The sequence below is a fragment of the Blastomyces gilchristii genome (genome assembly GCF_000003855.2).
Source record: "Blastomyces gilchristii SLH14081 genomic scaffold supercont1.3, whole genome shotgun sequence".
In the NCBI taxonomy this organism is placed as follows: Eukaryota; Fungi; Ascomycota; class Eurotiomycetes; order Onygenales; family Ajellomycetaceae; genus Blastomyces; species Blastomyces gilchristii.
Genome location: NW_003101680.1, coordinates 6,306,732 through 6,321,581, shown reverse-complemented (window position 1 = coordinate 6,321,581; position 14,850 = coordinate 6,306,732). Strand labels below are relative to the sequence as shown.

Below are 14,850 nucleotides of genomic sequence, written 5' to 3'. Positions count from 1 at the left end.
AAATATCATCCTTGCTTTGTTCCAGACCCCGGCCCTGCCAAGACTCCAACGTTCCCGGCTCGCGCCAAGAATAAGCCTAAATCACGTGATTCAAAGGTCCAGCCTCCGGTCCATCTCAACGCGATGAGGCCAGTGTCAAAGACATAGACACAAAGACGACAGCAATAAATTCCCTGGGGCCAGCGGATTATCTGGTGATCGCGGCTTAAGAACGACCATAATAGCAATTGTTTTTGTTGCAATTGATTGGATGGACAGCCGATTATCCGTTGCACGAAGCCCATTTGTCATTCCAAACCCTTGACTGTTTCAGATTGGCGTGTACCTCGCTGGTGGTTGTCCTATCCACCAGCGACACACACCCTTCTCCTCCTCAAGCAGCTTTCTTGCCCCGACGCCCGGTGGTTCTGCTTCTTCACTGGCCCCTTTGCTCCCTCTACAAAGGGCTATTTGCCCAGCAGAACTCCTGACTCTGCCCAAGTGCTATCCTTTCCCAACTACAAAACCCGATGTCGATGTCAACTTAATGGCACCCTCAGTTGCTAGGATATAACACCCCTATTATGCCGCTTTTAGGGGCCCATTCCTAGCTCGTGAAGGAGTTGGCGACGGCCAGAGCTTTTGATAGTTCTTTCCCCTCCTTGATGTCCTCATCACTCCCTTCGTGGATTGAGTTGCAATGCTCGGCATCATGACCCGCACCGAGGATACTACCCGGCCGCTTCGATCATATCGTAGTGACACAAACGAGGACACGAAGGAGTTTACCTATCCCCCGGTACTTCCTGCTTCCTTTGAACCATCCATCCGTGGGGACACCCGCTCTCAATCCCACAGAAAGATACTCGGCCAAGAGGAGACACTTGAACTCATCAAGCGGGCTGTGGAAAATGGTTTGCAGGAAACGAAGCGGTCGTTGGCTGGGAGTGAGGCGGTCGATGATGTGGTCAGACCCAAGCTGACGATTGACTTGGGCCATTCTAATATTGGGTGGATTCCGGAATCGATGGTCGATATTATCAAAGATGAAGTCGCGAGGTAAACCATTTCCTTGGTTCCTCTACCCATGATCCTCTTTATATGTCTATATAACATCTATCTAACTTGCCTATTCCATAGATTATCCCTGTCCAACAACCATATTGACCATATCCCACTCCGGTTTTCAGAATGTACCCACCTCCGGTATCTCAATATTCGGGCGAATAACTTCACCCAGTTCCCCAAAGGGGTACGTCCATAAAACCTATTCTTTTGGCTGTTCAGACACTTATGCCCGAACAGGTGTTTAATTTAAATCTTCTCGAAATCCTGGACCTTAGCCGGAACAAAATCACCAAAATTCCAGAAGACATCCGGAATCTTACGTCATTACGGGTCCTTTCTATCATGCAGAACCTCCTTGATGATTTACCGACGGAATTGGCAGATATGACCAAGTTGCAAGTCTTGAAGGTCTCAGGCAACGCACTAAAGTATCCTCTAAAACGAGTTCTCGAACTCAAAGAAACGGACGTTTCGGCGTCTGAGATGACAGACAACGAGAAAGAAACTGCGATCACAGCGGAACTAAAAATATTCCTGAAAAATAGACAACCTGTAACACATATCGAATTTGATGTTGGCAGCGAGAGCAGGTGTGTAGCTCTTTTTCTAGGAGCGTAGAAGTCTAACCGCTGACGCCTTCAACAGTGAAACCTTGGTCGACACCCCGAAACCTTTAAAACGTGGGAACCGGTTCCCCGTGATTCCAAGAACAAACGGGTCCGAGTCTGCACACTCATCCAGATCTCCTTCGCTGTCACGACCACCCCCCATCCCGATCCGCTCTCATCATCGAATGGCGTCTGGGCAGAACGGTGTTTTACACCTCGGGGTAAACTCACGCTCAGGGTTTGCGCCATTTTCGGGAACAAATGAGCGAAATCGAAGCAACAGCGAAGGCTTGATCGCAGGGCCAGGTGCATCTCGAAATAGACGTATGGGCTTAATTACCAGGAAAAACACAGACCTAGGAACGCTAGACGAGGGACGACCATATCGTAACAGCCACCTACGTGGTTTGAGTCATGGATCTATCTTGCGATCTAAGCCTGGTGGTATGCCCGGAGGCGGTAGCAGCTCATCCAGCCCCGGCAGCCCGAGAGACCGGAGAAAGTTAAAGGACGGTTTTGTTCGCCGGATGTCGAGTCTTCCAGAACATCGAGTCAAAGTGAGAGCACAGGATCCTATCATCGAGGTTGCAAAAGGAATACTATATGCCCTATACCAGCTCCATCCCCATGTTTCCTTGTTGATACATGTGCTCAAGGGTGAGGATGCAAGGAGGAATAGTCTTGAGATCGTTTTCTACAATGCCGCAACTCATCTGGAGCAGCTAGATGACGCGTTAACAAGTGCAGAACAAGGCGACCTGCAAGACGCTGAGGGGGCAATAAGAGCTTGCGAGGTGGTTAAACGCGAGTGCGAAACTTGTATCATGGCCTACATACATGTTGGCACTCAACTTCGACTCGTGGTCAGCAGGGCTGTCTCGCTCGGGGATCCCAAGTTCCTCCGTTCGCTATTGCTCATGATATTTGGGAGCCTGACTGAACTTCGAAATGCTTGTTCCCTCCTTGGTATTAGCTTTCATTCTGAGCAATCAACTCTCTCTGGGAAAATGAACCGAGCCTCTTCATCAATAGCGAACGGAGAGGACCCTGTTGACGCAGGCGAGTCAATTGCAACCCCCACTAGAGACAGACACCCACCAACCAGGCGATTACGCAGCGATACTACCATTGTGCATCCCATTGTCGTTCCGAACTCAAACGATATGACCTACCAGCGTTCAAATCAAAGCACCACTCCCGCGCAATTCAACGCTCCATACACAGTACCATCGGTACCGATGTCGCCCTTGAACTATGGGGCCCGAAGTAGGTCACGCAGCAGATCCAATACCCGTTTAGCTTCGGGGCCATCATCATTAGCGAACACTCCCCGGTCCGTCGAAACGTTCGGCGCAATCAATACCTCATCCTCTGGTCGCGTCAACACATTCGTAGGTCTAGATGAGGTTGAGGTAGATCGAATATTCGAGAAGATATTCATTCAGCTCTCATCCGCCTGCACAGCGGCGCTGCATGCCCTACCCTTAGTTGCACGGCAATTCACCCAGTACCTTGAATTAGCCGAAGAGACCGGAGCTCCGGAAGAACTACAAATGCTCTGGCGCAGGCTAATTCACCGGTGCCGTGTCTGCCATGATGTCTCCGAATCCCTCCATAACCGCCTTTCAAACATGAAATTGAAAGAACCTGGTGATGGAACACGGAACCAGCGCGACTTTTGGCAACTTTGCAAAACTTTCATACAGGCATTCATCGAGCTAGTAACAGACATGCGGGAGGCGAGGAATTTTCACTTGCTCAACCCAGAAGTGGTCATTACACTTCGTCCTGTGCAGAAAGCATGCAGGGAAGCTGGCCGTCTGATTGATGCTTCGCCTTGGTCCTACCTTGCCGAACTGAACACTTCTAATCCCACGCCATTCTATCCACCTCACAGCCAAACCCATCATTTCCAACACTTCACCAATTCTTCGACGTCGACAATGTTGAGTGTGGGCTCGACGCTAACCAACGGATCATCACAGTCCGTACCGCTACCTGCAACACCATTAAGCGCTGCGCTTGGTCCAGCAGCTCAAGCAACGGTACCATCAACACCTGCGAGCGCGTATAGTGATCGATTCTTCGCGGGTGACGTGTTCCAAAGAGCAGACTCTCTGCTCAACACGGCGAATCCGGCACCGATATTTGCGCGTCGATGATGCCATCATACAACATCCTCCTGCTCAGTACCCTCATCCCTGATTTATCGCTGTACAACTGTGCAGGCACATTCTCCTTCGTGACTCATGTTATAATGCTGCCATGCGAAAACATTTATCTTTCTATGAATATCCCGACATCTATGCTCTCATGTTATATTAGTGCTACTTTCATATATTGCCAAAGTTGGTAAAACTTCAAAATCGTTTCTTGGTGTTAAAGCGGGGGGGAAATACTGCGTGTGATTACGTTCCTCGGGGTCCCTCACTCATGCCTTTATAAATACATATGTCTATTTGCTATTTGCTACTACTTTTTACGGAAAATTGCATTGCGTCGGAGAAGGTTTTTCTACTTCAATTTCCTTTCCTATTTATTTTTGCTACAAACAATATATATGGGGAAGACCGCCTGGGGAGAACACTGGAGAAGATGAAGGGGCAAAGATATGGCTAAGATACCTGGTTGTCTTATTTATTCTACTGTTTTCTTTCCTTCCTTGTTTTTGCCGTAAGTTCAGGGAGAGGCGCCCTGAGACCATTGACTGGTAGCGCCCAAAATTTATTTTCAACAACCGTTTTACATATCTTACTTCAGACTTTGCCTTTAACAGAAAATAGCTATCTAAAATCCTACTATTTTGGTACTAGAAGCTACAAGTTCCCTAGAATAGCAAAAGTAGTATTGTGTAAAACTCAGCGCCGTTTCCACCAAGCCTCTGATACAATCGAGAGTATTACATGGAGAAAAGAAGAAAACATACATAGCCCAACTCCCTCACTCGCCTCCTCCTAGAACAACTTCCTTCACATACCAAAACATCTCCTCCGGCTGATCAGATGGCACAACATGTCCCGCTTCATTAAAAAGATGATATGTCAAACCGCGCTCTGCAGCCCATATGCCTGCACTAGAGGTGTTGGTCCCATCATTTGGAGACGATTTTATGGATCCAGCACCACTGCTGCGGTTGCGAAAACCAAAAGGAGTCCCGGGACGTCGCTGGAAACCCTGAAGTCCGTTCCAGGTCATGTTTTGTAAGACAACCTCGGCAGCTATGTGGTTGACGAGCATGTCCAACTTGCCATGGTATATGTGCGTAGAGATATTGTGTGTCGAGATCAGTTCTGGTATGATGGAATATGCCGGCGGTGGTGGGCGGTTGATCGGGCCCAGAAGAGACCGGATAATCGCGCTATTGCATCCTTGAAACGGATATGGTTTGTTCTCACTCTTCGTGCTCTTATCCTTGGGGTGAGATTGCGGAATATGCAGGGAATTTTGGACGTCTGCCCGGTTTAAATAGGCAGTTAGGGCATCCAGGGGGCTGAAGGTGTTGCAATCATATTTGATGTTGTATAGATTAAAGCAGTCGTGCGTTAAATTGGAACGCGTCTCAAAGTAGTCTGCCGCAGTAGAGAAAGTCGCACATGGCCCGTGACAAGTTGAATTCAAAATTGATTCCATCACGGCGCTAGGTGCCGTCGGGTATATGTTGCATTCAGCCATTGGCCCGGCATCACTGTCCGATGGCGCCCTGCAAGGTTCGTCACGCCTAAAGTTCAGGTTCTCTGGGTTTCCTGGAACACTTATCGGGCCAATTGGTGGGTGCTCGTTTGCCTCGTCCAAAATAGTATCAAATTTGCAGATATGATCAGCTAAGGAAAAGCTATCTATGATATCTTGGGGGATATTAAGGCTGTGCGCATGCATTTCCAGGTACGCCCCCACTGTAACGTCAGCCATAACAGCGTTGTTCCCGATTATCCCATTCCCTATAGAGATTGACTGTAGATTAATTGGGAGTGAATCTTGATGTTCGACGATCTTGGAGGCGAAATAGGGGACGAAAATCCCCGCGTACGACTCTCCCATTAGGTGTGTCTTCTTTTCCAGCAGATAAGGAAATTCGCGATAGAACTCTGTTAACCAGGTATAAAGGTTCGACGTGACTTCTTCGTTTGTCGCAATAGGTTCCAGACTGCTGGATGTGGAAAATCCAGTGCCGACCGGCTGATCGATATATAAAACATTCCCCAATTTCGTCCACGAGTGAGGGTTTGGAGTTGGTATTGAATCATTGTGGACGAACGCGAGAGGCCCATTTTCGGAGAGGGCGCTGATGACGGAGCTGCAACCAGGGCCGCCCTTGAAAAAAACTAATTTATCAACTCGTCAACAAATTATCGCGGCGGTAAGAAGTCTTGCGTAGCAACTTTTACAGCATGAGAGACTTACTGATGAGATTTTCATCGTCTTCGTAGTTTTCAGCTTCAAAAAGCCAAAAGAACAAGGCGCTCCCTTCTTCCCTTCCCGGTATTGGAATTAATCCAGAATAGCTAGAAGGAATAATGGGATTCCCTGGGAGTGACTCAACCCTGAATCGCGCTGTGTTCGTCCCAGAACGGTTGTAGGATCCACTGGGGGACAAATTTGGAACCGCCCAGATAAATGATAGGAATGAAAGTATATCAGCCCAGTTCATCGTGCCTGATTTTGGGAAATGTAGAAGGTTCAAGCAAGCCACCAATATCGCTATACGCTCTAAAAGGCGAAGGCAACTCAACAAGTTGATTCGAACTCTTAGACAACTTGAGATTCTTGGATGAAATCCTGGAGTTGAGGGCGAATCGGGCAGATATTTTGGATATTAAAGCCAGTACATGTTGAAATAACCCTTCAAGGCCATCACTACGGTTTCAGTGACGTTGATTTCATCAATTAATAGGTTAAATAACTGGGGATTCCCAGTATAAAAATAAACAGCAGATATTTCATGCATTGGAACACCTCGTCGCCGCATATTGGTCTCAATAAGCAGTGATTGTTATGGGGCGCAGCCCGCCTTTTGCCGTGATTCAAAAGTGACTCTGAATAGATTAAGGTGAAGGCATAGTTTTCGACGGTGGTGGTAGATCCCTTGTGAGCATATCTCCATCCCGTCGTTGTTTGCCTCCAAATATGCTACTCGATTGTTGGTACAGAGGAGGACATGGGGGTCGAGACAGGTCCACGGTGGATGATGACAGATCACGTGATCTAGATATTTCTGCTATTCGGGAAGCAGCATGAGAATGACTTTTCCGTGGCGGGTTTGCATGCCCAGACTGCATGAGCAATGGGTTAACGAGTGTGAGAATGAAAAGAAGTAGAAATGAACGGGGGACCGCACTATGAAGTTGACTTTCACCCGTTAGCCTGCCGATCAAAAGACACTGTAGCTGGTTTACTGCCATATCAAATAGACAGGGGTGGGTTATATATACAGACAAACGGACAACAGGAAATCGCAGGTTAACGGGAATAGACCACGGTCATCGTTTAGCAGTAAACAACAGCTTGGAAATGCCACATCATCATTGTATAGCAAGCGGATAACAACATTTGTGTGATGGTTCCAGCAATAACGTCGGGGTTCTCTTCCCATAATAACGGTAGTTGATAGAAGTGCCTTATGAGTAGCAATCACCTAACGCTCGCAATAAATTTGGAGGTTGAATAACTAGAGGCTATCTCCATGCTGCTCTCGAAATCACGTACTGTTGATAAAAGAAGCCCTTGAACCCGAAAACCTAGGTCCCGGAGCAATTCATATCCGTATAGATAATCAGCGAGGTTATTGGGGAAATCCATTCTGCACCCCGCCCTCTATGGACTGGTCACAGGTTATATGGTGGCAATCAACTTGGCAACAAATCAGGGGAATGCCGTATTCGTTCTGCTAGATTGAAGCGTGTAGAATTTGCTACATCAAGTGGGGTGCATAATATTGTCCTACATGAACGAAGCTCGATGTACAGACCATAGTATGGGACGATTCTTGGAATCGCCAATGTCATTCGAAACGCCTTTTCCGAAGCAAAATGTCACCTGGCAATTCGGAATGACCTCGCCCACAGAACTAAAAGGTTGAACAGAAAGATTGGTGAGTTTGTTGTACGAGATTCTGTGCCATATAGTATGACAGTCGTATTAGATCAGGTCGCTTTCAACAACGTTCTCCAGCGCGGCAGCCCGCATCTAAAACCTGGAAATTCCGTGGCTTCCCCTCGAGAGCGTGCAAGATGCGCTTGCCAGACATGATCAACGAGCGATATAGGACGAGATTGGGATGCAATCCGAAAATAACAAGGCTGATGCAACGGCCATATTCTATCGAACTCATCAACCGTGTTGCAGAGCTCAGGCCAATCTGTGGTAAACACCTTCAGCGGAATCCATTGCATGAAGTGCCACCGCAGAAGGCATCTCCGACTCCGTGGCTGCGTAGATCCATCCAACCAAAGACCAGAGACTAGTCTTGTAGGAGAAGTTCATGATAGGATACTTCAAATACCGTTCAAACAAGAACAGATGTAGTAAGTAGAAAGGAGGCTTCCAGATGAGAACCCGTAGTAGGGAAGGTACCTGGGTAGTTAACAAACCCACGTGACAGCCTTGGCCCTAACCCTACGTCTTGTCCCGGCCATCTCGCGGCTCCCGGCTTCTGTAGACTTGTTCCTCAACGAAGACTCTCACCGACTCCACCGCTACTTTGTTGTTGGGACGCTATGGATGCTGCTATTCATGTTGACGACGTTGCCCCGGGTCCAGGGCCCGCGAAGTAAAGGATGGCGGGGGTTACTTTCGAAAAATACAGGACTGGACTGGAGCGGAAAAAGTGAGGCGAGTCGTTTTCCTACTCTTATTTGAGGATTAGCCGTGTGTCGGGACCATCCCACATAATTATCCCCAGCATTTGGATCCCTCCTTCGTCTACCTGCTCCCAATGCGCCACTCGCTACTGCTCCATATTTGGCTGCATTATAATCCCTTGTTTTAGTTCTTTTCATTCCTAGTTGTCCCACTTACTCCATTGATTTTTGCTCTATCCATCATAATGAGAGCAAGGGACGGCGATAATTGATCTGACAAAGCTACATGAGATAAGTGAAACAATGGCGGAAAATTCTTTATCATCAAGGGCTTTGAGAGGACTTTCGTTTTCTATGCCCTCTCTTTGTCCATTATGACAGACAAACGAAGGACGATTGTTAGGTTAACCCCACGACGGGGAGAAAGAGCAAGGAAACGAAACAGAAAAAGCAAAAAATACAACCAGGGAAGAAAGAAAGAAAGGAAATGGCAGATCCTCCACCAACAACGCAGTCTCGACTCCTGACTCACTAAATCCAATCAGTGACCACCCGGTCACACTTGAAATCGGCAACTAAAACTCCGGCATGGTTTTCTGTCTAATCGCACAACCTACTTGTTGCCCTCTCCGATAAGATAACCAACTGTAGTACCGGCCAAGGAATCATTTTACACAAACTATCTGTGGGGAGAGAGAGTAATCTCAAGGAATTTGCCTTTAATTTGACCTATGGGAAGCAGAAGAAGTATTGCAACATTTTAATCTTGCTCCATGATTCTGTGAGGAAGGGGGCGCCAAAGACAACTATGTCTCGATACGGCCAGTGTGACTTGGAAATACACGTACATTCCATACCAGATTTCCAATCGGCAGAGGGCTGATGATGCATTCTATGACGGACCGCATTGGCCTAACAACCATGATTGTCTAGCCAGTTCATCCTTAAAAGAAGGGCCAACGGATTGGAAAATGTCATGAATTTCAATTTCGGAAATATCCGATCCATGGGAAGAAGGAAGGGACTCAGGTAGGATGGCTGGTGGCTTTAAGTGCAGGGAACTACCTCTTGACAATCGACCTTTCTGTTGACAGAAAAGTTGTAACGCACAGCAACGCTCTTGACCACGACCACCTGCAACAAGCCCCAAGTCACGGCCGCCCACTACCCTCAATAAAAGGCTGGTCTTCGCGTATTACTGACGGGTACCAGCATATCTAGTATCAATGGGATATTCGATTCTGCATCCTTGATTGCGACTTGTCCTAGCATTTTTGGAATACCCTCCAACGCCTTGAATTTGGCAAGTACGAAATGAATAGGAATTCCTAAGCCCACCAGCAGCGTCCTGGTCGAGGAAGAACATACAAAATATTGTAGTAGATTGAGATATGCCAGTTCCGGCATGTGTTTACCAGATTCACCACCAATATGGGCGAGCCACAGTATCAAGATACCCCCGTGCATAATGCCCGGCTTTAATAATGGAGAGAAAAACTGTCCATGCCGAATTCTCCAATTGAACTGTTCGCAGATTGGGTAATGCGAGGTAGTCAGCATAGCTAGTGGCTGACAGCCTCACTTTTACAATATCCAAGCAAACTGAAACAATGTGGCAACTCTTGACCATTGCTTTCTTCTTCTTATCCTGGACTCGGCTACCTCGCTACACTTTGTCCAAGTTCCTAAAGTACGCTTAGACCCGTCGTTAAAATAAATTAAGGTTGACTACTAAACGCTCCAAATGCCACAGAATTTAATTATCGATCTCTTCGCTCTAATATTTAATTGATTATTGAAGTGCTTCCGCTTGTCAGTAAATACTTTTCTACAGTGCCTCACATCACTCACCACGAACCATTCAGCGCGGGCCGCCCTGACCCAAACTTGCCGAACAATTTGCATGCTATCTTGTACGGTAACCCTTTCTTTTCTCTCTCGAAAGGCGTTTTTGTTGCCTTTTCAAAGATCATTCCTTTCTTATGAGATATTATCAGGACTGTCGCTGAGACTGCTTCGCTGGCTTTCCAGGAGATACCAATCTACCGTTTGCAGCCAAAACAAACGTCTTCTTTATCAAAGCGGGCCACTGTAAAGGGGAAGAAGGCATTGTGGATAGTAGAACACTTTCTACCCTTTTCCTTCCAGAAGAAGCTTGAACATAACGTTCTCTTCCATATGGAGACGGGTTTGCAAAACGAAGAGAGAAGAGCGCATGGGGAGAGTGAAGATGTGTCTAACAAATCATACTACGTCACAAATGATTCAAATGATGAATCTCAAAATGCTTTGGGGAAATTGGGTCAAAACTCACAGTCTCCGCGTGGAGATCATTCACCTGCTCTCATGAATGAAAGTCCTCCCAGAGCATCATCACCGACTGCTGATGGCGACTATCCATCACCACACTCCTCAGTCGCCGACATAAACAGCAAGGCAATGCTGATTCCGCCTCAGCTGAGTCTTAGCCCGGAAGAGGTGTTATTATTGCATCGCGCCAGCAGGTTCCCGCCGGTGACGGCAGATTCGCTCTCTGAACTTGGCCTAGATGCCATTATGAAGAACACCCAGCTTCGCATGGATGTCAATTTTGATAAGGATCTTCATTTTCGACCTGTTGGTGGCCCTGCGAAGGCCAAAATGGCCAATGACTACTGGCAAGCCATAGCCATCGAAATTTCGATATTTAACTTCGGCGCCTCCAACAGCATCAACTTGTTTTTTGGTGCACGCAGGTCTTCTTCTTGCCAGGTTTTCCAGGCAAGACTACCAAATATGCTTGATGCACTGAGAGAAATACTGTTGACTCTTGTTCCCGATCGCGACCGTGTGTATATTAAAGAACACTTAGATACCAAGTTCCTCATGACGCAGGTTGAAAAAGGGGTCCTAAATCTGGTCAGACTTGCCGAATGGCTTGCCATCCTGTTGAAAACACATTGTGCGCCAATGAGGGATCATATGTCGGATGATATGGTCGAACATATTCGAAATGGATGCCAATTTCAAGATATGAATGAAGTATCGAAAGGCCTCCATCAGCTTTTTGCGATACTTGAGTCAATGAAACTGGTAAGTAGAAGCCTCGTATCAGCTAGATCTGACGGAGCAACTGTTAACATGTTCGAATATAGGATGTCGCAAATCATCAGATACGTGCATTCAGATTATATTTGATCGAGGACTCTGTTGAGTATCTTCGAAAACACTACGATTTCTTTATAAAGAAATCCATGAAGTCTTCTAGCGAAGCTCAAAATTCAAAAATCTGGTATTTTGTGCACTGGCGAGAGTTCCACACCGATTCAGAACCAGTCCACAACGATTTCGAATCTGCGAAGATCTTATTCGAAGCTTTATCTTTAAATCTCTGCTCCTTTTGCCAACCCCCGTTTCCTGATTCCTTCGCGCTCGACTTCGACCGACTATGTAATATTCGAACCAATATCGAGACATTCACTTTGCTTCGACTATGTTGTCAGGCGTTCACCATGGTTGTTAACGGCGACGTTTCCGCAGCGCTATATTACTCTCTTCAGTCTCGCATACTGTCAATCCTCCAGTATGATGAACACACCCCTCACGAAAATGATGTATCCGGACACTCCCTGATCGCCCGGTTCGAAGCCAACACGCCTAGTATTGCATTAGAAATTGCACGGATGGCTCATATGATGAAAGAAGGAAGCAGTTTGGTTACGTGTCCGGACACACGCGTCATCCACTTCATATCAGATCAGCTTTCTCCCAGAAACCGCCCTTTCGAGGCCGTCCGTCAATGCGTTCAACGCGAGTTAAAAAATATTGCAGTTAACTTCGCGAGTCAGTACTGGCATATGACCGCGCTTGACATTGCCGACTCCCAACAATTCGAGCAACGATCCGACTACGTGTCGTGGCCGCAGGTACCCGATATCCAATGCCTCGGAAAACGCCTGGCTCATATCGGAGTGTTACATTGGAGGATTTGGGCGCCGCTTCTTTATTACCCGGGAGAGGGGGGGTTGAGTGGATCACGTTTCGTCGCTCCTGGAGTTGTCGATGAGATGTGATGAAAGGCTCTGAGTATTCCTGATCCTCCAAGGGTTTAGCCACGTAATACAGGTAACTAGACCAGATGCCTCGTGAATGGAAGCAATCATTGCCTTTGCCTATTTGTACATATATTTTGCTCCTTACTTTTATCTATCCCTCTTTGCGTTGACATTTTCTCTAGGTACTTTAAGTATTATCTTGTCATTAGCCAGCTTTTTTTTCATTCACTTTTCCCTTCCCATTATCCCCATAAAATCCCCTCTTTCTGTTTCATTTTTTGCTTCTTATTCCTTTTATCTCGTCAACAGTTATATGCACATTGGGAGTTTTGGCACTTATGAAGATACCACGTTTACACCAGAGCCAACAGATGCGGGAAGTTGGAGAGGCTAGGTATAGAATGTTCTGCTTTGTTTTAAAATAATAGTCTTTTTCACAGAGGAGCCGAAATCATTTGGGAGGTATGAAGGGGAAACCAGAGGACCCTACGACTTCTTGAGTTCAAGTCTGTTTACCCTTTTCTTTTCTTTCTTTTTTCATTTTTTTTCATTTTCATTTTTTCTTCATTTTTTCTTTCTCTTGTTTTTAACAAAACTTCTTCTAGAAACATTCACAAATTTCTAATCTTCCTATTTCATCTCACAATCCGTCTCGTCCTCGAATGTAGACTTAGGTGAACCACAATCTACTTCCTCAGGAGAGCAAAGGTTGAAAAGCTCGACAGTGATCTTATTTTGTTTCGGGATTGGAATTGGAGGAGTTGGAGAAACATACAACTTATAATGTCTAATTAAACAGATTATTTGCAGAAATTTACTTTTCATCTCTTCCCAGCCCAGCTTCACTGAACTCCTCAATTATCTAATCATTCCCTGTTAAGTTAGAATTCTTGTTGGAAAGTCACGAACGGAATATCTCCGAGAAACTTGATCCAAAAGTAGCGATCTACCCAACCTACCGCTTATTCATAGATGCAAAGCTACGCTTCACTCTCCACCTGTAAGCAATTTGGATTATTTGCCCATTCGGGCGAATAATTCCGTATTTGGGATTTTCCTCATAAAACGCCTGTGAAATGAGGCGACAGATCAGGTAGGATTGACAAGGCTTTCTAACAGATGAACGGAAATCAAAAGTTGTCCTTGACTTCGCTTGATTGCGATAATCACAGACAAGCGGCAGAGTACACACTAGGGAATAGCCATTCGCTATTTAATCCTCCACTCCCTATTAACAGAGATAGTTACATCAAAGGAGCGCTAGGGAGAAACCATTTAACTCACTGTGCTGTACGCTGTAGTTTGCTGCTCTCTGGTCTGCCGGGGTCAATAATTTTATCCGTCTTCATAATTATTAGATTTTCGCGATGTCTGGGCGGTAGTTTCCAGAGAGGTTCCGTCCCTCCAGTTTCGGTGACCCTCTCACCCTTTTTGTCCATAGACGAATTGTGAGAATGAGGCTGCTTCGACAACTTGTCGCAGACTCTCTCTCTCTCTCTCTGTGCAACTTCCGTCAAATTCCATTTTAAAGAGGCCGAGCGCACACAATTTTCTAGGTAACTCAGCTCGGGAGGTGCTAGGTAGCCGCCTTCTTTTTTCATCCAATGATTATCTTCGTACCTGGGACAACCGTTTGGTCGGTGAGCCTCGTTTTCATTATTAACGAGGCATTCCTATGTTTTGGTAAACGCCCCGCGGGGGGGGGAAGGGGGGCTTATCGATGTGACAAGTGACGCACAAAACCGGCCCCGAGTTAATCGGCCCGATCCACATAGGATAACTTTTAAGGTTCGGGCCGGTCCACCTTAATCGGCAGACCCAAAAAAGCATTAAGTACCCCAAATATAATGACATTTATGTAGTACTGTACATACATGTACATGTACATCTACTTTACCGTTATTGTAATTATTTTTCCCGGCTCTCAAGCTGAAAATAGATAACCCGTCATAAGTTAGTCTTTTTTATTTTTATTTTTATTTTATGTATTTTTTTCGTGGCTTTATTTGTCAGGTCACATGATCTGGCTTACTAATCCTTCCACCATATAACTTTCCACAAGCTAGCAACCTTTCAATCACACAAGCTTTACACCTTCCACAGGTTATGAGACCTGTTTTGCACAAAATCACTGCCAATTCGGGATTCCTTGTTGATAATCATTATTTTAACTACTGCTTCATTCGATACGCTCATCAGGAGTTAAAATTGTCTTATTCTATCAGTATTGATGCGTTTGAGATCTTGTTGATCAAAAATACTACTGCTTGCTTAAAAAAGAGGCTTGCAGAAAACACACCACATTGCAAAAAAGCAAGAAAAAGAGAATGATATTGGCAAGGATTCAATAAAACGAACATCAAG

The 14,850-nt window shown here is 46.0% G+C and overlaps 4 protein-coding genes across 12 annotated transcripts; 2 read left to right on the top strand and 2 right to left on the bottom strand.

The window, feature by feature from the left end:
- The first annotated feature begins 83 nt into the window (after nucleotides 1-83).
- Nucleotides 84-5,414, top strand: BDBG_02624 (RAM signalling pathway protein domain-containing protein). The gene is made up of 4 exons (XM_002627907.2): nucleotides 84-1,038; nucleotides 1,120-1,231; nucleotides 1,285-1,637; nucleotides 1,693-5,414. The coding sequence occupies exons 1-4, from the start codon at nucleotides 680-682 to the stop codon at nucleotides 3,815-3,817; spliced, it is 2,949 nt and encodes a 982-aa protein (XP_002627953.2). The 5' UTR covers nucleotides 84-679; the 3' UTR covers nucleotides 3,818-5,414.
- BDBG_02623 (serine carboxypeptidase) lies at nucleotides 4,168-8,928 on the bottom strand. 6 transcript variants are annotated; one of them, XM_031720875.1, is made up of 4 exons: nucleotides 8,670-8,928; nucleotides 7,359-8,501; nucleotides 6,057-6,989; nucleotides 4,216-5,977 (listed from the first exon to the last, which is right to left on the bottom strand). In XM_031720875.1, exons 3-4 carry the CDS (start codon nucleotides 6,301-6,303, stop codon nucleotides 4,596-4,598), a joined length of 1,629 nt encoding a protein of 542 aa, XP_031577211.1. In that variant the 5' UTR covers nucleotides 6,304-6,989; nucleotides 7,359-8,501; nucleotides 8,670-8,928; the 3' UTR covers nucleotides 4,216-4,595. The 6 variants fall into 6 exon arrangements, with proteins under 6 accessions (XP_002627952.1, XP_031577213.1, XP_031577211.1 ...); XM_031720879.1 differs by lacking the exons at nucleotides 7,359-8,501; nucleotides 8,670-8,928 and adding exons at nucleotides 6,991-7,001; nucleotides 7,085-7,108 and having other exon boundaries at nucleotides 4,261-5,977; nucleotides 6,057-6,925; XM_031720877.1 differs by lacking the exon at nucleotides 8,670-8,928 and having other exon boundaries at nucleotides 4,200-5,977; nucleotides 7,085-8,171.
- On the top strand, nucleotides 8,310-13,332 carry BDBG_02620 (cAMP-mediated signaling protein Sok1). 4 transcript variants are annotated; one of them, XM_031720873.1, is made up of 4 exons: nucleotides 8,310-10,142; nucleotides 10,206-10,365; nucleotides 10,484-11,524; nucleotides 11,587-13,332. In XM_031720873.1, the coding sequence occupies exons 3-4, from the start codon at nucleotides 10,631-10,633 to the stop codon at nucleotides 12,502-12,504; spliced, it is 1,812 nt and encodes a 603-aa protein (XP_031577209.1). In that variant the 5' UTR covers nucleotides 8,310-10,142; nucleotides 10,206-10,365; nucleotides 10,484-10,630; the 3' UTR covers nucleotides 12,505-13,332. The 4 variants fall into 4 exon arrangements, with proteins under 4 accessions (XP_031577209.1, XP_031577210.1, XP_031577208.1 ...); XM_031720874.1 differs by having other exon boundaries at nucleotides 8,319-8,478; nucleotides 8,749-10,365; nucleotides 11,587-13,317; XM_031720872.1 differs by having other exon boundaries at nucleotides 8,319-10,142; nucleotides 10,450-11,524; nucleotides 11,587-13,315.
- On the bottom strand, nucleotides 9,623-9,919 carry BDBG_02621 (uncharacterized protein; the record flags this gene model as incomplete). Its single annotated transcript, XM_002627904.2, has 1 exon — nucleotides 9,623-9,919. The coding sequence occupies one exon, from the start codon at nucleotides 9,917-9,919 to the stop codon at nucleotides 9,623-9,625; it is 297 nt and encodes a 98-aa protein (XP_002627950.1).
- Nucleotides 13,333-14,850: the final 1,518 nt, after the last annotated feature.